This window comes from Rhinatrema bivittatum, unplaced genomic scaffold, assembly GCF_901001135.1.
Source record: "Rhinatrema bivittatum unplaced genomic scaffold, aRhiBiv1.1, whole genome shotgun sequence".
In the NCBI taxonomy this organism is placed as follows: domain Eukaryota; kingdom Metazoa; phylum Chordata; class Amphibia; order Gymnophiona; family Rhinatrematidae; genus Rhinatrema; species Rhinatrema bivittatum.
In genome coordinates, this window is record NW_021821265.1 from 1 (window position 1) to 23,999 (window position 23,999).

General features: G+C 44.2%; 1 protein-coding gene across 1 annotated transcript in view; it reads left to right on the top strand.

Moving 5' to 3' along the window:
• Nucleotides 1-3,812: 3,812 nt before the first annotated feature.
• LOC115082562 (collagen alpha-1(XII) chain-like) overlaps nucleotides 3,813-23,999 on the top strand; it is an 83,081-nt gene continuing 62,894 nt past the window's right edge. The window contains 10 exon segments of the mRNA XM_029586778.1: nucleotides 3,813-3,965; nucleotides 8,719-8,880; nucleotides 9,798-9,899; nucleotides 9,901-9,931; nucleotides 10,570-10,596; nucleotides 11,856-11,897; nucleotides 11,900-11,992; nucleotides 15,825-15,880; nucleotides 21,265-21,394; nucleotides 23,128-23,267. Coding sequence (XP_029442638.1) covers nucleotides 3,813-3,965; nucleotides 8,719-8,880; nucleotides 9,798-9,899; nucleotides 9,901-9,931; nucleotides 10,570-10,596; nucleotides 11,856-11,897; nucleotides 11,900-11,992; nucleotides 15,825-15,880; nucleotides 21,265-21,394; nucleotides 23,128-23,267 — 936 coding nt within the window.

A 23,999-nucleotide genomic window follows, 5' to 3' on the forward strand; every position in this document is an offset into this window, starting at 1 on the left:
ATGTAGATTTGATTCAAGAAAGGATTCTAACTTATACAGGCTTTGTAAAGAAAATTTAACTTATCCTAAAGGGTCTGTCTCATAGGGGTGTTCATTCGTTTGCAACGTATTGGCAATCCGCAACTAATATGCCATATTCGTTGTATTCGTGGGGGTCACGAAACGTATGGCGAACCCCCACGAATACAACGTATCACTAACAAATAAACCCCCATCCTCATTCCCCCCCCCCCCCCAAGACTTGCCAAAAGTCCCTGGTGGTCCAGCGGGGGTCCTGGAGCGATCTCCTGCACTTGGGCCGTCGGCTGCCAGTATTCAAAATGGTGCCAATAGCCTTTGCCCTTACTATGTCACAGGGGCCGACCAATGGCACCGTTAGCCCCTGTGACATAGTAAGGGCACTCACACACACAAACAGAGATGCTGCTTATGGCCCTTCCAGCCAGTCCCTCAGTTTCCAGTTCCACCCGATATGCCGGGGATCCCAAGCAGTGTCGAGGATTCCTTAATCAATGCAGAATGCACTTCCAATTACAGGCTTCATTATTCCCCTGTGACCAATCTAAGATTACGTACATCCTTAAATTACTTAGTGGAACAGCACTCGCCTAGGCTTCTCCCCTCTGGGAAAAAGGGGGTCTCATCTTGCTCGACCTTCCACAGTTTATGGAGTAGTTTCACATTGTCTTTGAGGAGCCAGGCCGAGCAGCAGTGATGGCCTCTGATCTGCTCCACCTATGGCAAGGCTCCCGAACCTTGGCCGAATATGCAGTGGAATTTCATACACTGGCTTCCAAGATAAATCGGCAAGAGGACAGCTTAGTTGCCATCTTCTTGGAAGGCTTGGAAGGCTTTTCTTCATTCACCACTAGGAAGCTTCCCACCTCACTTAAAGCAATCATTGCCCTAACTAGCAAAATAGACTGTCGGTTACTGTAAAGGGCTCGAGAGACCCATCTGGCACGAAGGAGTATCTTGCTGACTCCACGATGTCAACATCCACTTTCACCTCTAGTTGGTACACCCTCAATTTCACCTCCTCCTTCTGAGGAACCAATGCAGTTGGGAGTCTGCCACTTGGCCCCAAAAAAAAGGCTCCAGCACAGAAAACAGGGCCTCTGCTCTATTGCGCAGCTCTTGGCTATCTCTTGGCCCAATGCCTACAGAGGTTGGGAAACGTCAATGCCTAGGGTCCTTTGGGGAAATGACCCTAGGCTTTACTGTACTGGCTCCCCAACTCCTCCTGCCAGCCCCACTGAAACTGGGCTCTACACTTTCTCTATCCAGCTCTGGGGAAAAACTTCATTTTACAAGACCTGGTTGACCAACTCCAGATTTCCATGGTCCAAATGACTTCCTCACTGGTGAACTCAGTTTATGTAGATCCACTTCCAAGCCAGGTTACCCAGAGTATGGTGTCTGTAGCCTTATGCAACAGTCTCTTGCTCTTAGAGAAAATCAGTCCTCACATGATCTCCAGAGAAAAACATCCCATCATACTAGGTCTGCCGTGGCTCCAACATCAGCCTCACCTGGATTGGTCTACCTTACAACTATCCTGTTGGGGTTACAGGTGTATAATTCTTGCTTAGTACCTGTACAATGTCCTTGTCTGGTAACTGTGGCTTCCATACTTCCAGGACTTCCTCCCCAGTATGGGAATTACAAGGATTCTTCTGAAAGAGTGCTGAAACTTGCCTTCTTGTCGCACGTATGAGTGCAGTATAGAGCTTATCCCAGGAGCTACACCCCTGTGAGGTCAGGTTTACTCGCTGTCTCTCCCAGAAGCTCAAGCCATGTAGCTTATATTCAAAAGAATTGGGAACATAGGTTCTTCCAGCCCTCTCCTTCGGCAGGGGTTGGGTTCTTCTTTATAACGAAGAAAGATGAATCTCTCAGACTGTGCATAGACTACCATGGCCTAAATACCATTAGTAAGAAAGACCATTATCCAGTACTCTAATAGCGGAACTTTTGATCGCCTACAGGGCACCAAGCTATTCATGAAATTGGATTTCAGGGTACAAACTCGTCCGCATCAAGGCTGGTGATGAATGGAAAACCACATTTAACACTTGCAATGGACACTACGAGTTTTTGGTCATGTCTTTTGGGCTTTGCAATGCGGTTTTCCAGAAAATGGTCAACAAGATCTTCCGCAATCTGCTGTACACTGTGTGGTTGTACCCAAGAAACAAAAAGGATGACATGTTGATCTTTTCCTGGACTTTCGGTTCCCATTGTAGAGATGTTCATGCTATCCTGCAATATCTGCAAGAGAATAATCTCCACACCAAATTGGAAAAATGTCTCTGAACAAGAGGAGCTCCCCATCCTTGGGTACATAGTCTCACAAATTGAGTTTCAGATGGATACTGCAAAGGTAAAAGCCATCATGGGCTGGTGTCACCCCATAGGACTCTGGGCTTTACAAAGATTCCAGGGGTTTGCTAATTATTACTGCCAGTTTATTCCAAATTACTCCTCTGTGGTAGCCCTCCTTACTGCTCTTACCCTCAAGGACGCCAACACCAAAGATTGGCCACCTGAGGCTTTTGAGGCTTTCCAGAGGTTAATAAACATCTTTGCTGATAAGCCTTGCCTATGTCACCTGGATTCCACACCACCTTCATGTTAGAGGTAGATGCCTTGACCCTGGTGGTAGGGGCTGTCCTGAGCTAACACATTTCCGAAGGGGTATTCATCCATGTTTCTTCTTTTCTAAGAAGTTCTCCCTGTGAACGCAGCTACAGCATTGGAAATTGAGAGTTCTCAGATGTCAAACTGGCTCTTGAGGAATGGCACTTTCTTCTCGAGGGGCTCCACACCATGTCACTATATACATGAACCACAAGAACCTTAGACATTTACAACAAGCTCAGCAGCTTAATTCAAGATAGATTGGTTGGTCTTTGTTCTTTGCTCACTTCAATTTTGAATTATGATACTGCCCAGCACTCAAGAATCAACAAGCAGATGCCCTCTCTTGCTCCTTGCAGACTAAGGATTTCCAGAACCTCCTAGGCATATCATCAATCCTGCTAACATACTCTTAGTCACTACGATACCCATCCCTCCAGGGAAGATGGTAGTAACTTCCAGATTGCACGAGAAAGTGTTGAAATGGGCCTATGACTTCCATGTCGCAGGACATTCTGGGTGGGCATGAATCCTTGAATTGGTTCAACAGCACTTCTGTTGGCCTCAAATAAAGCAAGATGTCAAGGCCTATGTTGACTTATGTTCCACTTGCACACAGCAAAAGGCACTGCATGGCTGACCCTGGGGGCTGTTACAGCCATTGCCCGCCCCCAGGGAACCCTGGACCCACTTGTCCATGGACTTTATTGTGGACCTCCCTATCTCTAACAGTACCACTGTGTTTTGGGTGGTGAATGATTGATTTTCTAAGATGGCACACTTTGTCCCATTACCAGACCTTCCTTCTGTTTCGGAGTTATCACATCTCTTTACCCTCCATGTCTTTCGCCTACATGGCTTACCAAAGCATATTCTATTGAATAGAGGAGTTCAGTTTATTGCAAGGTACTGGAACTCTCTCTGCAAAAAGTTTGGTATCACATTTGAGTACACTATGGTCTACCACCTGCAAAGCAATGGGCGTGGCATGCACCAATCGCACCCTTAAAACCTTCCTCTGCTCTTATGTTAAAGAGCGCCAGGATAACTGTGCCACCTTCTTACATTGGGCCAAATTCTCCATAACAATCACGTCAACGCATCTACTGACTACTTTCCCTTTCATCTGGTCTATGATAATTCAACCTCTGCCTCCTCTGCCATTGTCTGTGATGGTTCCTTCACCATCAGCTCAAATCTCTGCCCAGGAATTGCATGAACTATGGAAACAGACCAATCTGTTGATTGAGAAAGCCGCCACCCAAGTCAAGAAGATGGCAGATGCCCGAAGAAGGCCAGCTCCTCAGCTCAAGATGGGAGAGAAGGTTTGGCTAAGTTCCCGGCACTTACGCCTACAACTTTCCTTTATGTGCCTGCACCATGTTTTATTGTGCTATTCTTTGTTCATTGGCAATTGGGCCCTGTCTCGTGCAGCTAAAGCTATCATCTACATTAAAGATTCATAATGTGTTTCACATTTCTTTGCTTAAGCCAGTGGTGCTTTTGTGGTCCTCTAGAGTGCCATCTGAACCTCAAGAATTGGCTGCTGATGGAGACAATATATATATGAAGTCCAAGAAGTCCTAGATTCCTGCCAGAAGGGAGAAAAGGTTGAGTATCTAAACTCTTGGAAGAACTATGGCCTGAAGAAAATTCACGGGAGCCATCCTCCAACATATTGGACACCAACCTCTTGAAGGACTTTCATCAATGATACCCCAAGAAACCCAAGGCTTCAGGAAAGGGGCTTAAGAGGGAGGTGCTGTTGGGTTTGGCAGCCTGCTGCCCATGTGGCCCGATGCTGCCAGCTCTCCATGCAGTGGGTTGCCACTCTCTGATGCGGCAAAGTGCTGCCAGCTTACCATGCAACAGGGTACAGCTGGCTCCAACTTGCCCCGCTCCTCCTTAGGTGCACAAGCCTGACATCACTATATTTAAAGAGCCCATGGTGGGAAAAGCTCTGAAGCACCTCCTGATGACTTCATATGCCTAGTCCAATAAAAGGCTTTCTCTGACCTTCCCTCACTGCAACAGGTCCAGCTACTGCATAATAGTGCGTGTGTGTTCCAGCCTGTGTCCAATATTCATTCTAGGCTGTCTCCATTCTTCAATGCCTGCTTGTTCCAACCCTTGCCTGCATGCTTCAGCCTAACTGTCCCTCTTCCTCTCCTTCGGATGGATACCTGGTTTGACCTTTGCCTGGTCTTTGGGGACGCCTGACCACTACCTGCACTTGATTTCTTCCTGGACTCTGGATATGCCTGATTGCTGCCTGCCTCTGACCCTTGCCTCAACAAGTCTATTCACCGCCTTCCTATGACCATCACTTGGCCACAGACCACATCTTCAGTCATCAGGAGACTGTCGCCTAAATCCTACTGAACCCAGCACCCAAAGTCTCAACTCGAGGGGAACGTGGGCTGGTATAAGTGAAGGTCCTGTTTGGTCCCTGTTCGGTTCACTTGCTGATGGTGAGATCCTGCAGGATCCTCCCTTCAGGTAGAACCAATGTCACCTCAGCTCAAGGGTGTTGGATTTCTCCTGTTACACAGCCTTATCCTATCTTCTGGATTCCTGCAATGATGCCTCCCTTCCAGCAGAGGCCCTCGGTGTGCCTCACCTCTAGCCTTCTTAAACGCCTCCTCTCTGCCCTTGTCATGCCCAGGCCCCAGCCCTATATAAACCAGCCTTGCCAGAAGCATCTTGACTTCTCATGGTGTCACTTCTGGCTCTGTGACCTGACCCTTGTTCCTGCCTTGTCTTGTGGCCTTCGGGCCTTCTTGCCTTGTTCTTGCCTTGCCTTGAGGCCCTCAGGCCTATCCTGCCTTGTTCCCTTTCTTGATCTGACCTATTCTCTTTTGTATCCTGCCTTGGAGCTTTCAAGCCCATTCTGTCTCTTCCTAGTTGTGCTGCCTTCGGGCTTCTGTATTTTGTTTCCCTTGTTGTCTTGCCCAGTCCTGCCCTAAGTCTGCCTTGTTGGTCTTGTCCTGTCTGTTCAAGTATCCAGTCCTGCTTGTACCAGAGTCCTGCCCTTGCCTTGTCTTACCCTTGTCTTTTCTAGTTCCAGATTCTGCTCAGTATCTAGCCTTGCCTTGTCCTGTCAGCCAAGTTTGCCTGGTCCAGCCTGCCAAGCCTTGACTCCCTTGTCTAGTCTGCCAAGCCTGCCCTGCCTTGTCTGCCTTGTCCAGCCTGCCCAGCCTTGCCTACCTTGTCCAGGCCTTGCCTATATGGACTCACCACTATGATGTACTGCTGCCGCAGAGACCTATTGGCCCCCAGAACCTAAGGGTTTAACCTGCTGGGGAGAGGGCTGGTTAGGCTGAAGACGGGGCCTTGTCTTTTCCCGAGTTCTGCCCTGCAGTCCCGTGCTGCTCCCCAGGTGGGTTTCCCGGACTCTGGGGCCCGCAACATAGGGTCCATAGACACAACAAGTCCAACCTCTGCTACTCCTATATAACATTTCTAGAGTGCTACTAGACCTACACAGCACTGTACAGATACACATAAGAGAAAGGTCCTGCTCCGTGGCGTTTACAATTGAGCCAAGACACATAGAGGAGTCAGATAAGAGGGTTCAGGAAATGTACTGTATTTACTATGGTAAACATGGTTAAAATCTTCCAGGCTATGAACAGGAGGAGTCAGGGTTTAAGACGGAAAAGCAATTTCAAAAAGCTTGCACTTTCTCTCTCCTTTTTCCATCTCTCTAGCTCTCTTTCTTTAGCCTGTTTCCTACCTCTCCATTCAACTCAGACGTTTTCCTCCCACCCCCCACGGAGTCTGTTTCCTTCCTTCTCTCTTTTTTCCCTGTGATCAGCAGTTTCCATTCCTCTCCAAAAACACCACTGTTGCTTCTTCCTTCCTTCTCCTCCCAACAAGAGACTTCAGTCTCTCTTTCCACCTCCTCAGGCAGCCTGCAGCCAGTTTAGTGCCACGTGGTTTCATTAAGCAAGTTTGCTCTTTGAAGAGTTGGCAGCCTCCACACTATCCTTTTGGTGCTGGCTGTTTTCCTCCAACACAATAAGAACAGTCTACTTAGTGGAGGCACATAGCTTTAGCAGCTGGCTGGGGACGTCTGCATGCTGGCAGGTAGGTTGTGCGGATTCAGTGATGCCAGCAGCTTTGGGAAACCCTTAAACTGTAGGATGCATGTGTTTTGTATCATTGCCATGTACCTTTCTGTTCAAGGTTTCTACCTGCCCTGGGCAGCTTCAAAATATGGCAGTCCCCTCCCCCTCCCAGCCAACACAACTGCTGTTAGAGGTCTGTACTCAAAAGCCATTTAGAGGAATAACTCACAAGTTATCCATCTAAATGGCAAATATGGCATATTGAGCCTCTTATTCGGCTAAATTATAAGGGTGTTTCAGGAGTTTTCCTGGGAGGGATTGAGTTATCTTGCTGAATTCGGGTATACTTTAGATCTTCTTCTTATCAGGTCCACAGTTATCTGGCTTTGTGTGGCTGGAGAATGTGCTCCTTAACCGCATATCAAACCAAAGAAAGATTCAGAGGTCAATCCCTTCCCTTCCCTCCCCTCCCAAAGCTTAATAGAAAGGCCCTCAGGCTGTACTGTCCTACCCCCCTCCCCCCCCAACAAACCTTGGTAAAGACTTAGGAAGGGGCTGATTGTATGCTGTACCCGGTCCTGATTTGCTATTAAACAGGATCAGGCTGCCCCCCCCCCCCCCCCACCTACAAAGACTCATAATGGCGCCTACACCCCCATCCCTCTGACCCTCCCCAGTATCCCCCACTACCTTTTTGATCCGAGCCGGGAGCGAGGGACCCCGTGCCCCGCTCCTGGTGCCTCCAGCACTGCTCAGAGACAGTTTTGGAAGCATAAACTTCAACGTCAGCTTACGCTTCGGTGCTGCCTCTTTCAAGATATCTGGTTAAGTAGCATGTTATCCAGCCTCACAAGGCTGGATAACTAAAAACCTACCTGGCTACAGTGTATTCCAACATAGCCGGTTAGGGTTTTTGTTATCGTGCTATATGTAGCCGGATAACTTTAGGTTGATATATAACTTGTCGACTAACCAGCTTACTGAATATAGACCTCTTAATATTTCCCTCTTTCTTGTCATAGGCACCTGGTACAATCCACTCCCTGCTACTGATACCTCCCATTGGGCCCTCCTCCTCTGTTGACAATGTGCAACCAGCCTTTGCTGGGCCTCCATCACTACTAATACAGCTGTTTAGTTCCTTAAATGTACACTGGGTGGTCACGCAGGTGGCTGAAGACAGAGATTATAACTACAACATACTCACAATCTCATGGGACGTGGCTTCATTTCCTGCCCTTACATTGGAAGGATTCCCAAGAGGGGGCGGAGATGGGCTGTGGAGTAGCAGAGGTTGTGAGCGTGTGGCACCCATAGCCTGATCCATGGCTGTCCAGCATGACACTGAGGATTAGAGGAGGAGCATGTCAGGGAGGAGCTAGAGGGTATCATAGAAGGGGTGAAGGAGTAAAGAACTGGAGGAGTGTTACCACATGGTTACTCCGGACCCTGAGAAGAAAGTCTATAATGCACATTTAGACAGTGCAATCATAGATTATGCACTCCAGGGAGACAGGGGGAGTGGTGCAGGGAAGAGAAGCAAATGTTATAGTGCACAACACTTGCCAGCCAAAACTAGAGAACATACATATTTTTAAAAATATTAAAAACTCTAGATTTCTTGGGGCAATTTTCAAGCTGCCTGCATTGCTGAAAATCTGTTGGCAATTTTTGCTCCCTGTCTTTGCATCAGTTTTCAAAGAAGAGTATGTGTGCATGGTTTACTTCAAAAATTGCCTAAGGAAAAAAGAACTCGCAGAGATTTGCACTTCGTTTTTCTGAAGATACTTCTCCATCAAAATTACACAGATAGGGAAATAATTATCACAAGGATTTATGCATGTAAAAGTCGCATACATCATAGCAATTTTCGAAAGCCCATTTTTGTGGGTGAAAGCCTTTGGTGGGCCATCTTACATGATTACATGTCAGTCGGAGGTTTGGTCGTTTTACATCTTCCTTAATAAGACTATGGTTATTGTGTTTGGTTTCTTGAGCATGATTTTAGAGTGTTCCTCTTCCTCTAATAGGTGCTGTTCCCGCTCCAGTCAATCTGAAATTCTCTGACGTCACAAAAGAAAGTTTCAGAGCTACTTGGGACCATGGTGCTCCAGATGTTGCTCTCTATAGAATTACCTGGGCACCCATCGGTACAACAGACAAGCTTGAGGTAGGACTAATATTAATGTGGATCTATTAAGGAAATTTCTTTTAAGATTTGCTCTTTTTCTGAAACTTGTGCAATAATGACTTACAGAGAGAATATTTGCTTGCAGTTAATTCCCTGGCAGGAGACGTTAAGGTTCTAAGGCAAAGCCAGAGGGCTACATGAATGTTTTGTGTTTTTTTTTTTTTTTAATTATTATTAAATATCTCTTATGAAGGGCCTGATTTACTAAAACTTTTCACCAATTCTGTGTCTATGGGAAACATGCTTAGTAATGAGGCCCTAAGTTTTAAACTTAAAAGTAATAAATCATTATTTTAAATTAAAATGTGTTGCAAATGGACACTCTACTTCAGAGGTCTTTAGCAATGAGCCCAAAATTGCTAATCAGAGTAGGTTCTCATCCCACCCCTTGTAATTAGAGAAAAGTCAAGGATTCTTAACCCACCGCTGCTCAAAATGCAGGAGATATCAAATTCTGGAAAATATTGTTAACATTATAAACTTGCTTTTGGAGTTTCCCCACTGAAATATTTTTTCATCTGAAGAAATCAGAAATGTAATGATGAGTACTGTTTACTTCTGAGACCTTTGCCAGTGAGATAAGGGACCCCTTAAATAAACAGAATGGTTTAATTTTAATTGAAAATGTCTGATGGGAGCTTTATAATGCAATACTGATAGCAAAGTCCAGGAGTGCCCTGCTGATAATGGCAGGTCAAGGATCCTGGCTTTATCTTGGGCCTTTCAATCACATAGGTGGTAACTGCCTGGAAATGGCCTGTCTAGTGATCATTCTTACTTGCACAGTGATATTTGAAAATGGATCAAATTTACAAATCCTGATAGCAATGTCTATAACCCTTCCCTCCAAATGTTTATGACCATGCTGATCTTATATATATTTTTTTGTTTTCAAGACCATTGTAGATGGTGATGTTAACACTATGGTCTTTGACAACTTGACACCAGACACGTTGTATGAGGTTGCAGTTACTGGTATCTATCCTGATGAATCAGAAAAGTGATGATCTAGTTGGCACTGAAAGAACATGTAAGCTATCTTATTCTTCTGATGTTAGACTAAGTTTAAATGGGACTGACCCAGTGGCTGGGACTCCGCTATTCATTGGAAGAGTAGAGAATAGAAATGCCATGAGGGCAGTATTCACAGTCCACAAAGGGTGCAGAGGTGAGGAGAATCTAAGCTATGGCACAATAGCAACACCTAGGGTGGGATTTAGTGGGCATGCGTGCCCGAGTTCTGAAGAGAGATGCAGTCTGTGGCTCAAAACTGAGGTCCGTTGTTGAAATGGCAGAATCTAATCAAGAGAGGAAGATAGTGTCTAATGAAGAAAAAAGCTCTGGCTGTTGAAAATGAAGAGATCAGCTTCAGAAACCCCTGTTATAAATAGCTGTGAGAGTATTGGTGGGAATGAGCGTAGGAGATGATGATGAGAGGTGGCATCTGTTCCTGGCCTTGTACCCGGAAGGGCTCTGCGCCTCCTGCTTGGGGTGTGTGCAGCAGTATGGGGAGCGCAGATGGCAGCTAGGCACCCTTCCGAGGTGCTGGAGAAGTTCTGAGTGAGTCCGCAGCTCAGATGCTCAGGAAGGTGATAAATACAAAAAAAAGGTTTAAAAGCATACATCTGAAATGAATCAAAACTGTTTCTTTTTTTTTTTTTTTCATAGTGCCCAAAATAACTACCACACCACCAGGTAAGACTTAAATTCTCAATTTAATTTTGTAATGGAATTAGCCAAAAAAAGGCATCTATATTTTTATTTTATTCATTTATATATAAAATATGTATTCTGCTCTCCCCAATAAAATTGTTCGGTGCCGTTGACAAAATTACCTGCATAATTAAAACCACAATCACATGAATTAAAACAAAGCCATATTAAAATTGTACCCGTACCTGTTCTATATTTTTATTTCGTGACCCTTCCAACTATTTGCTGCAAACTCCTGACCTCCCTACACCTCATCAGTCTAATCTACCAGAGAAGAAGGAGAGACCATAGTGCTACCAGCTTTTCAGCTGACAGTAGGGGTCTGACAGGAAAACCTTGGCTTTGTTTTCCAATTTAGCGCTGCAAAAACACAAAAAAGAAAAAAAATTGTGTTTCATTTCCGAAAAGACACGAAATGAAACAAAAAATGGCGTTTTCAATGCCATTTTAAACGACTTCACCTACCCAGCTGATGGATAAATTGCACATCACAGTCCCTTGCTTTGCTACCATTTGTGTATAACTGTTGCTCCCATATAGCAATAAAATGATCGTATGAGAAATGTCACCTTGCAAGTCATGTCCTTTATTTATTCAGTTTAAAGCAGGGGCTTCCCAAACCTGTCCTGGGAACCCCACAGCCAGTCGGGTTTTCAGGTTATCCACAAGGACTATGCATGAGAGAAATTTGCATAAACTGAGTCTCCAGTGGAGGGAACTTTATCTCATGCATAGTCCTTGTGGATATCCTGAAAACCCGACTGAATGTGGGATTCCCAGGACAGATTTGAGAAGCCCTGGATTAAAGGATTGGGCAAAATCAGGGCAAAAAGAGTAAAGAGTGTGGTTGCAGAAATATGAAATGATGCATCTTTTGCCCAAGGTTTTATCTTTCTATAGCTTCTTCATAGAACAAAAATGCCACAGAAACCGCCCCCCAAAAACAGTTCAAGCAAAGCTTGTACTGCAGGACCTTTTGCTGGATCTTTAAATTTAGCTCTTGGGGTAAAAGTCCCATATAATTTTTTCTGCAAGTTTTTTCTTGCATAATTTTTCCCTCTCCAGAAGTTATAGGAAATCAGCCTGGAGCAAAACCGTGCTATTTTAGAATTGTGCAGGTAAACTCACTTGGGGAGGATTTTTCTGCTTTAGCTCGTGCCTTCAGTCTTGCCTTTCTGTGTTACTTATGACCTGGGCATTCTGTTTGAATTCTTCTTTTTGCTTTAATACCCTCACTTCAGTCCCGACGAGTGCTCCTCGGAATCTTCAGGTGTACAATGCTACTCTAGCAGTCTGACTGTGAAGTGGGATCCTGCCAAGGGAAGAGTACAGAAGTACAAGATCGTCTACCAGCCTGCAAATGGGCCGGAAACAAACGGTATAATGCACTTCCAAAATGTGGATTTATTTTTGTTTTTTCTAGATGTGAAAAACAAGTTTCAGGGCTCTGAGAGTTGCATTCATTTTGTGATAATAACTATTACCATTCCTTTTTAAAAAAAAACAACCCTTCCTTGCTTGCTTTATTACTGTTAGGTGTTAGAATGCATCAAAACAGATATTTGCAGGAATTATTTTAGAAGGGAAGTATATATATAAAGGATATTTGCAGAGCAGAAAACATTATGAGCTCTATATTCAGCAGCATGGCTACAATTAGCCAGATAACTTGTTTGGGATATTCAGTGGAGTTCTGCTGATTAAATATTCTGCTGAATATAGCTGGATAAAGCCCTAATTAGCTGGGTAAACATATCCGACTAACTTTAGGACTACACTCCGGCACAACCAGAATTAGCCGGATAAGATATTTAGCTAAGTCTGAATATTGGAGTTTATTACCGGACAACTTAGCCCACTAACTCAACTGCACCCCAAAATGCCACTGGACTACCTCTAAGTTATCCACATAAGTTGTATCCGGTTAACTTGGAGGCTGTCAAAGTTCAGGAATCTTAAAAGCAATTGGTTTATCCGGCAAAGTTCTGAACTTAGTCAGACAAACAATTGCATACTGACTCCAATTTTTTTTTAGTAAGAAGGATGTTGGAATATTACAGCAGGAATAGGCAGTTAGGGTCCTCGAGATATATTTCTGCGTTCCAGATGAATTAATCACATTAACTGATACTGTAAAAGTTGCAGTCTTACCTAGATAGCATTTACCTGCCTATTTGTTTGAATCATTATCTGTTGAGGGCCTTGCTTAATCTCTTTCTTGAAATGGCTGGATATGAATGATGCATGTCGAAGTGAGGTATCTTCATGGGGGTTGGAAGTCATTGCTTTATTATGGGAAAACTGAGCTTCTTGCTGAGGTGGCCAGAAAATTATGCTGGCTGCCGTGCCGTGATCTGTCAGCGCAGTAGTCATTGCAGCGTGGGCTGCATAACATCCGTGTCATCTCAGGAGACAGAAAACGAGTAGATATGCATTTTAAGGACACAATGCCCATAAATATTGGAAGCATTTGTAGAATGTAGTGCAGATAAAAGGAAGAAACTGCCATCCACAGTCCAAGTAACATAATCCAAGTGGCACATTCCTTCAGCATATTCGTGCCAGCTTTTGCAAGTGTTATCTAATTCATAGCACTCAAGGTCAGGGTGAATGGCCATGGAAAAGCTTCATGAATGCTACAGTTCCTTTCCCCACTATACTGTTCAAAATGACAATGTTGACTTTTTGAAGGAAACATGCTTCCAAAAAGAACTTTAAACACACACAGCTGCCAAAACAATAAAAGTAATTTTGAAAAAAAAAAAAAAAAGTAACCTAAAATCAACTATCATGGTACTAGAACATATTACGTACAATGAATTTATTTATGTTTTCACATAGATAATGATACTCTCTCAAGTTTGATTAGTCTGACCTGTAGCATTATACATCAGCTTGCCTGGGAATTTCTTTCCAGAGCTAACATTTTGAAATAAAGTTGATCTTCTCCTGAAACAGCAGTTTGGTGTTTATAGTAGTTCATTATCTCAGGGTGCGGAGGAAGCAGAGAATAAGTAAAGTTTTTCTTTCTTTCAGTCTTAATTTGAATCATTTTACAATGTTAAACTTTGGCAGGCTCCAGTTTTGATTACTGAAGGTAAATCATCGCAGGCTCAGAATGAAAAAAAAAAACAAGTGCTAGGCTGAAGAAGAATAGATTCAGCAGTACAATGGAGTGACTTTGCTTAAAAAAAAAAAAAAAAAAAGTAGCTAAATAATATTTTAGTATGTTACCCCCTCCTACAGAGTGAGGAGAATGATCTGTTGGACCAAATAAAGCAGCACTTGGTAAGAGAAGAAAACCATGGGCACCATTTAATGGAAAATAATATAAACCCAGAAGGGTCAATATTCAAAGGGGCTCGTCTGGCTAAATTCAGGACACAGTCAGTCAACCCCAAGGTTTGGATTTCCCCACCCTGCTGAAAGGCTAAGTTTTAGCTGAGAAAACCATTGCCTAGCTAAAACTTAGCCAGATAGAAAGGAGGGAGGGCAGGCCGTTCCAGGGGCACATTTCAAATTTATCTGGCTAGCGCTGAATGTCAGTGCCTGCCGGGTAAGGCTCTGGGACTCACTCTGGTCAGAAAAAATCAGCCCTAAAGTTAGTCAGATAACTGAAGAAACCCCAAGAAAAGCAAAACAAGCAGCTGCCTAGCAGCAGCCGATTCTCTCTCCTGCTGGCCCACACTAAAGTACAAATTGAGCTGCCTGAGTGGCTCCCCCGTCCCAATAAATTACAAACTGTAGCAGGCCCCCTGCCACCAGGGGTATCCCTGTATAGTATAAATTAGAAAGAGAAACATGGCGGTCAGCTTTATGATCCCTCCCACTCCTTCAGAGATCTCCTGTGCATGTCCCATACCTTCTTGAATTCAGATACTGTCCTTATCAACATTACCTCCAAGGGGAGGCCATTCCAAGTATCCACTACCATCTCTGTAAATAAATATTTCCTTGAATTACTCCTGAGCCTACCCCCTTCCACTCTCATCTCATGATCCCTCATTCTAGAGCTTCCTTTCCTTTGAGAGAGGCTCGCCCCCTGTGCATTGATACCTTGAAGGCCTTTAAATGTTTCTATCATATCTTCCCTATCTCGCCTTTCCTCCAGGATATACATGTTTAGATCTTTAAGTCTATCCTAATATGCTTTACAATAAAGACCACTGATCATTTTAGTAGCCGCCCTCTGGACCGGCTTTAACAGGTTTGTATCCTTTTGAAGGTGCGGTCTCCAGAACTGGGCACAGTATTGCAAATGAGGCCTCACTAGGGACCTAGAAAGAGGCAATATCACTTCCTTTGTTCTGCCAACCATTCCTCTCCCTATGCAGCCAAGCATCTTTCCGGCTTTGCCCTGGATCCTAATAAATAAAAACATTGTAGAGGGCTGAGCCGGTACCCTCCTCTTCCCCCCCAAATCCACCTCTCACCCTATGCCCATGCTCACTAACCCACCAGTGTCCATCTAAGCTAGTGGGAAGAGGAGAAGCTTTTTCCTTTTCTTGCTGGCCTGAGTAGCAAATGCTGGGGCAGCTGAGAGGTGGACCTGCATTTCAAATTCATTTCCCTTGCTACCGATTGGTCCCTCATTGAAGGAAAATTCCATAGATTTCCATAGACTTGGGGAAAGCCAGTGCTTATTCCTGGAAGCAAGATAAGAGAAATAGATCAACTATTGAGGATCTGAATGGCACTTGTGACCCGGACTGTCCACTGTCGGGGATAGAATGTGGGCCTCAATGGACCTTGGTATGACCCAGCATGGCCCTTCCTATGTTCTTCATTCCCATTCCGAACTCAGGCTCAGTCTGTTGCAGTTTTTAATTTATTGGGATCAGTAGGTGAGGAGGGTGGAGCCAGCTTGGTCTGCTACAGTTTATTGGGATCAGTAGGGGGAAGCTGCTTGGGCAGCTACGATTTATACTTTATTGGGACTGGGAGGGGGGTGGGTGGGTGACTTGGCTTGCTACAGTTTTTAATTTATTAGGATTGGGGTGTGTGTGTGGGGGACAGGTAGCAGCTTTCCTAGTACAATTTTTATTTCACTGGGGGGAGGTGGGTAGAGAGGTAAAGGAATCGGTAATCAGCTGCTGCTGGATGCTAGTATTTTATATTTGTTTTGTTAAAGCAATATTCAGTAGGGATGTGCAATGTTTTAGGACAAATTAGGCAATTTCAATGAAATTTCCTAGTTTGTCCTGGTTCAGGGTACCTGAAAACTGAACCAAATTTTCCCAAAGACTTGGGAAAGTTCGGTTTTCGGGTTAGTGCGCACTAGCCCGAAATTCAGGTCCCCCGAATTATAAGGGCCCGAACCGCGGGAAATATGAAATTTCCAGCGGCGGGCCAAAAACGAATCCCAAACTGAAAGGTTCGGGCTTTGCACATCTCTAATATTCAGTAAGTCACAGAGAGGCAAAATTGGCAGCATGTATTCAGGGGTTCCTTGTCTCGTTGAATATTTGGCTAAAGTTAGCTGGGTAACTTTATCTGGACGACTTTGCTGCTGGCCAGTTTATTGAATATTGTCAGGCCAAGTGACTTTCTTCCATCCTCTCTCTGCTTTTTTCTTATATGGAACAAATGATAATCAGTAGCCAGACAGTACGGCATGCAGAGTTGAAGAGGAGATGTTTAAATATTTGACCACGTGTGTAATTTGTCAACTGATCTTCATAAGAACATAAGAAATTGCCATGCTGGGTCAGACCAAGGGTCCATCAAGCCCAGCATCCTGTTTCCAACAGAGGCCAAACCAGGCCACAAGAACCTGCCAATTACCCAAACACCAAGAAGATCCCATGCTACTGATGCAATTAATAGCAGTGGCTATTCCCTAAGGGGCAGATTTTAAAAGCCCTGCGTGCGTAAATCCAGCCAGATTTATGAGCGCAGGGGACCTGCGCACTGGCGCGCCTATGTTGCATAGGCCGCCGGTGCGCGCAAAGCCCCGGGACGCGGGTAAGACCTGGGGCTTTGCTTGGGTGGGGGTTGTCGGGCGGTGTGTTGAGGGCGGCGCAGCTTTCGGAGGCGTTCCGGGGGCGTGGGCGTGGTGCCAGCTCGGGGGCGTTCTGGGGGCATGGCCGAGGCCTCCGAACCAGCCCCTAGGCCGGGGAATGGCACGCCGGCAACTGGCCGGCGCGCGCAAGTTACACCTGCCATAGGCAGGCGCAAGTTACACCTGCCATAGGCAGGCGTAACTTTCTGAACAAAGGTAGGAGGGGATTTAGTTAGGGCTGGGGGGTGGCTTAGTTAGGGGAAGGGAGGGGAAGGTGGGGGGGGGGGGGCTGGAAAAAAAGTTCCCTCCGAGGCCGCTCCGATTTCGGAGCGGCCTCGGAGGGAATGGAGGCAGGCTGCTCGGCTCAGCGCGCGCAGGTTGCACAATTGTGCACCCTCCTGCACGCACCGACCCTGGATTTTATAACATGCGTGCGGGAGCGCATGCATGTTATAAAATCGTGCGTAGATTTGTTCGCCCCAGGTTGCGCGAACAAATCTACACCCGCGCATAACTTTAAAAATCTACTCCTAAGTAAACTTGATTAATAGCCGTTAATGGACTTCTCCTCCAGGAACTTATCCTAACCTTTTTTGAACCCAGCTACATTAACTGCACTAACCACATCCTCTGGCAACAAATTCCAGAGCTTGATTGTGCGTTGAGTGAAAAAGAATTTTCTCCGATTAGTCTTAAATGTGCTACTTGCTAACTTCATGGAATGCCCCCTAGTCCTTCTGTTATTCAAGTGTAAATAACTGATTCACATCTACTCGTTCAAGACCTCTCATGATCTTAAAGACCTCTATCATATCCCCCCTCAGCCTCTATCATATCCCCCCTCAGCCAATGAAGACATAGACCTTTGGAGGGGCTAGGCGTGTTTACCGTTTTGTGTAGTACAACTGCAGGATGAGTCTCAGCATCACGTAGGGCAGCTCTCACGGAGATGGTAAAACAGGAATATATTACACTTGTGTATGTGCTCCTTCACTTTATGAATGCTTTGCGCCTGTTTATGGTAACTCCCGGGCATTATCTTCAGGAATAAGGTCTTACAAGAAATACAACGAATTTGTCACGAGAAGGAAGTTAATATCCATAATTATTCACATGTTTTTGATCTTTGTAGAGGAAGGGACCTTAGAAATCCAGAAAGTTTACGTCTTCAAACATTCGTTAGCTTAAGAAGAGCTCATCCTCTATTCTCAGCTACATAGTTGAGCCTCCTTTAAGTAATCTTACAGCTGTTTTTAGAATTGTAATTGACATAAAATCTGTGGCCAAAACACCACATAATTGACTTGACTTTGTGGTCCCCTCTCAGTACGTCTGGTTTACAGTGCTCTTCCAAAATCTTGGCTGCCACCACTATACATGTTGTACACTTGACATGTCTAAATTGCATGTAAAATAAGGAAAAAAAATAATAATTATGAGAGAGGATACTTGCCAAGACTAGACTCAAGGTATCTTTCCAAACAGCTAATCTGATCACCAGGATGTAAAAGTTAGTGTGGAAGACCCATGGTAACAAAATGTTACTTACATCTTGGGAGAGACAGATAAGAGAAACGGAGGGGGAGAAAGAGAGAATTTATTTAAATATTTAAAGTCCATTAACAGTAGCAGCCCAACAGACACTTTTATTAGGTGAATGAAGGGCAGGGGGTTTAGTTGTATACCAGAAAAGTGCTGTATAATAAATCCAGATTGGAAAGAGCAGTATTGAAGACATTACTGTAGATACTTTAAAATTCAGATCCTAGCAATTCAGTTCATAGGAGTTAAGGGAAGCAAAAGTAATCTGAACTGAAGTAAAACATGATGGATTGCAAAACACTTGCTCCCTATGGGAGTTTCCCTTGTTCATCAAACTATGATTGTTCTGGCGTAAGCATCTGCATTTTAACAAAATGTACAAATTGCTTTCGGCAAGCAGACAGCTAGGGAGCGCTGAGCGATAGAAATAAGTCAGGGTGGTGCTGACCTAATCTTACTGTAAAGGTTTGCTCAGATGTAGTCTGGGAACATGTCAAATATTATTCAGAATTTTCAGAGAGCTTCCAAAATCATGACTGTGGCCTGGTGTAAAGTGTCCCTTGGGAACACAGAGCAGCCAAGGATAGCTGAGTTACCAGAATGCTGCATGCTCCGTAGGTCTGTAAACTGAACCATTTTTTAGATATTTCCTGTTATACTAGTACTCATGTAGTTCTTTCTTTTTCAAAATCTCCTTAATGCAACTCATTTTACAAATGAAGATGGACTTGGAGGTATACTGGTTAGACAGAGATTTTGACCACGGTTTTGCAAAATTGCTGAGAGGGATAAATAGCCACACATCTGGCAGTAATGATGTCACTGCAATTTTCCCCCTAATCCTTAAATCAGGCCCTTAAACAGTGGCATTATATTAGAAAGTTTCTAAAGAAACCTGATATAGGCCATTCAGAAAGATATATTAAGGGTATGCATTCATTTAGAAATGATGGGTAATCTGAACCAAAAGCCAATTTTTGTTTTGGTTTGTTTTACCCAAAATGAATGCCTTGGCCCTAAGAACACCAAGCGTTTTCAGCTGTTTTTCATTTTGGCAGATCGTGCACACTATTAGCTGAGAAATTTAAAAAAAAAAAAAAATGTGATCCTATCACAAAGCTGTCGCCAGAGCCTATCAGGCTGGGTTGTCAAGCTCAGTTAGGCGTTCCCGGGACCCTCCGATGCTCCTCCCTCCATCAGTAAGCTGGGGCTCAGGTCTACCCGGCACGGATGAGCCAAGCCCATCCAGGGCCTCCCCCCACCTTGTTCTCGTTAAGTTCCTCCTCAGCCCCTACTTACCCCTTTGTGGGATTCTTGATAGGAGAGTAATATGAATGAACTGAGCTACATGCAAATGCATTCAGATCAGCTAATTATTATTTAAAATGAGTTCATGTAAATTCCATTAAGCAATGAGATTTATGTTAACCCATCTGTAGGGTAAAAAGTTAGCTACATGTCCCTGCAGTGTAATTATGTTTTCCCGAGCGGAGGAGGGAGGGCCAAACCTTGTTTTTCCTTGTTTTCGAAAGGGATATTTATTCAGCAGCAAAATGCACGTGAAAAATAGTGAGCTGTGCATTATCAGCAGTGTTAACGCGTCGGCAGTATTGCCCACCACAACACTGAGTTTAATACCCATTAGTAAATCGGCATTTAACTTGATGTTTTGTGAGTGATGATGCCCATGTTACAATCATCCATTAGCATGCATTAATGGCTAGTTTTAATGTGGCTCAGTACGTTGACCCCATAGTTTGCAGCCTTATCTGTGATAGAATGAGACTGGACGCTTGAAAAGGAACAATGTCTTTTAGAAGCAATATCAGTCCCAGCTTTCATTTTTGGGGAAATATATTTGTCAGCCAGTTACTGTTCCCTCCCTTAGGATCAAGGTCTTCCACAGGAGTAGGGACATAGCTACGAGTGAGTCTTGAGGTCCCGTGCCTCCTCGCTTTGGGCTCGGGCACTCATCCCTAGCAGCAGGGTCTTGTCCCATCTCAGTCAGCCCCTTAAAGGTGCAGGAGTTAGAGGGCCTAGAAGCATTGGAATCATTGTAAGGGGACTAACTTCAGTGGGAAACACCACTGCCCTTGGGCTAGGCCTGCAAAAGTCTGAGCCCATCAAAGTCTTTCTGTTTAGTTTTGGCAAGTAATTATTTATTAGTGATGTGTATCTTTTTTTTTTTTTTTCGTTTTATGGTTTTGTTAGGGTCCCCCGCGGGTAATTTCATTTTTTCCGCGGTTCGGGATCTTTTTATCGAGGTTCCTGAATTTCGTGTTAGTGCGCACTAATGGGAGTTAGTGTGCACTAACACAAAATACAAATTTTTCTGAAATTTCGGAAACATTTCTTTCATTTTTGAGCGCTCCCAAACCATGACGAATTAGACAATTTTGTTGAAATTTCAGAAATTTTGTTGAAATTGTCTAATTTGTTTTAAACGAATGGACATCCTATTTATCTTGTCTCCTGTCAGCCCCTGAAAAGTTCAGGAATGCCTGCACTGGCTGGAAGCCTATTTACATAATTGCTCTTCATCAGCCTGAGAGATTAACTGTTATATAAAGTAGCTGGTTTAACCACAGAGGAAAAGTAGGAAACAGCAGAAATAGGGCAAGGAGAGAGTAAAGAGACAGGAGATACAGTAGCCCACTGCCGTGAAGAGCCACATAGGGTGGGGTAATGGGTGGGGGCAGAGCTGGCCACAGTGCCCACCCATGTTAAACTTAGCTCCCCCTAAAAAATTCAGTTCTGGCTACGACCCTACACTGGGAATTGTGAAGGCACTAGAGTCTTCTACATTACCAGTTCAAATCCATCTCAGGCTGATAGGAACTTAACACCAATGGTGACCTACGTGTAAAGAGTTGGTGATCTTAATTCAGTTGCAGAGGCCATAACAGAAATGCTGACACCATGACCCTTCTCAGAGTCCTACAAATCTATGAACTCTGCTGCCCACCTTGTCACTGAGTGAGAGCACCTGGCTGGTCGTAAATATATTCAACATGTATCACATTAATAGGGATTTTTTTGCTTTGTTTTGCTTTTACCACAGTGGTGTGTGTGAGAGAAAATATTGTATTCAAATTATTTGTTTGCAGACTACAGTAGGAGGAAGGATGAACAATGTTGTGCTACAGAAGTTGCAGCCCGATACCCCGTATACCATAGCTGTTGCATCTGTTTACGCAGATGGAGAAGGAGGATGGATTACCGGCAGCGGGAAGACCAGTATGTCATGCAGCTTCCTTTCCTTTTACAATTATCCCCCATTTGTCTAGATGTGTCCAACACTTCTGCATGTAGTCCTGCTTGGTTCACGCAGATGTTTCAGGGCTCTGTGCTGCTCACTTATGGGAAACCGAAAGACATCGCTTTCCCCCAAAATCTATCCACGAGTGCCTGCCATGAAATCTCTATTTTCATTGGCTTACCTTAAGTACCTAATCCCCTTTTTATTATAGGTTACCTCACAATTACAAACAGTCTGTCAGTATATTAAACACTGCACAACAGTCATTGGAAAAATACATTTCAAAGCATTCGTTTTTCTTGTAAGGAGACGTGTCGTTCTGTTTCCTGGAAAAATGTGCCTGAGTTGTGTGGGTCCTGAGATGGACCTTTTGCCCAGCGGCATGTCTCTCAGCAGCGCAGCATCACGAGCTGGGCAGTCTGTGACGCAATCCTCCCCCTACCACGTCCCACTCCATCCTGCCCCGCCTCCAGCAAAACCCTCGAGTCCATCTCCAGGATCATGAAACTGCATTTCTCTAAAACACTGTCACAACCATGAAGCCAATATACAGAAAGGCCTCCAGTGGATAACGTATTTGGTTAAAGTTAGTCAGATGTGTTATCGTGGATATTCAAGAGAATAAATGTCCCAATGAATATCCCGTTTAAAGTTATCTGGTTCCCATTAGCCAGATAACTTTACCTCTAACTGGCTATCTTTTGAATATTGATGGTTAGGTTTAATGTTATCTGACCTTGTGTGGCTGAATAAGTTTAGCCTTAGCCTTAGGTTATATTCAAAAGAAGGTAGCAACGCAGACTCTAAAAGGTACCTCATGGGACCAGTGCCCAGAATGGCAGCTCCCCCACTTAAGTTGTAACATGGGCTCTGCCGGGCCTAGCAGCACCACCCCAAACCTCTCTGAGTGGATTTAAAAAGTAAAAGTGGAAGGGGTCCTCCCTTGCCCTGCTTCACCATAGTTATGCCACAAATAGCTCTGCTCTACCTGTCTCCATTCATCCACCCCACTCCACCCTCACTCCAACCCTAACCCTCCCATCTTTGTGCATCACGATCTCACTGAAGATTGAGATTGTCAAAGGTACTGGGAGGGGTGCTGTTGGGGTGCGAAGGAGGTATAGGAGGGCTATTTGTGGCAATATATATTGAATCGGAGGAACCGGGAAGGCTGGCCCAGACCACGTCCATTTTTAGTTTTAAATCCACTTAGAGGGGTTTGAGGGGGCGGGGATGCTAGGCCCGGGAGGGACCATTGCTATAGCTTAGCTTAGGAGAGTGCTGTCATTCTTTTTTTAAAAAGTCTGTTTCACCATTTAACTGGCTATATTCTTTTGAATGTAACTGGTTAAGGCTAAAGTTATTTGGCGGCACAAGACCCAATAACTGTAGACCTGCTTGAGGGCATGTTTTGAGTTAGCTGGCTAACTTATTTGGCTAGCTGGATAAGTTCATTGGCCAACTTGTCCTAGCCCCAGCATGCCTTTGAAATACTCATTAATTGTTTAGCTACGTTTCAGCTGGATAATGACTTAAATGTCAGCTGGATAAGTGCCAACAATTTTGAAAACTTGGTATTTAGCCAGATAACATGTGAGCTATCCAGTTAATGACCTTGAATATTGGCCTCTATGTGTTTTTGCTACAAACATTAGACAAAATACAAATAGTGTGATTTTCACCTCCTAATTGCAGTTGTGGTATATTTCAGAGCCACTCAGCACAGTAAGAAACCTCAGAGTGTACGACCCCACTACCAGCACCCTGAATGTCCGTTGGGATCATGCAGAAGGAAATGTTCGTCAGTACAAAATCTTATATGTACCCACTGACGGAGGGTTAGAGGAAACGGTAATTATACTTTTTAGTCTTATTATGAACTTTAATTATCAAGTAGATTACATTATTTCATTTTGTTTAATGCTCTGACAGGATATAATACTGCTTGATGGAGCCACTTTCACTCATTACGTTCAGTACATATAGAATATATATATTTGTAAAACTAAGCAGGACTGATGATATTTCTAATGTGTCCAGATTATCTCTTAATTATAAATGTATGTATGTCCTTTGATAACTGCTTAGCTTAGTTGTGACTTTTCTTTGTCTCACCATATATACATTAATGCAGAATTCTATATCTAGCAATATCTGTATTGGTCCTGAAAAAAAATCTAGACTCTATAATGTCTACATTCATCCAAGAGTAGCCTAGTGGTTAGAACAGAGTGTTGTGAATTATTGCTGCAGGGTTCAAATTCTGTCATTGCTCCTTGGACAAGTCAATTTACCCTCCATTGCCTCAGGTACAAACTTAGAACCTTATTTACAATGTTTTTTCCTGTAAACATACAGGTAGATTTTGAAAGCCCTGTGTGCGCGGGGGGAAGTAGGAGATACGAGCACAAGTTGGGCTGGTGTGTGTGCCAGGCGAATTTTATAAGCTGCCCGTGGAAATGCGTATCTCCTGCTGCACACACAAGTGAAAAGTTTCTAAATTAGGCTGGAGCGTAGAAGGTACGCTCCAGCCTAATTTAGAAAGGGTGTGTCGGAGCTTGGCCAAAAAATGTGCATGCAAAT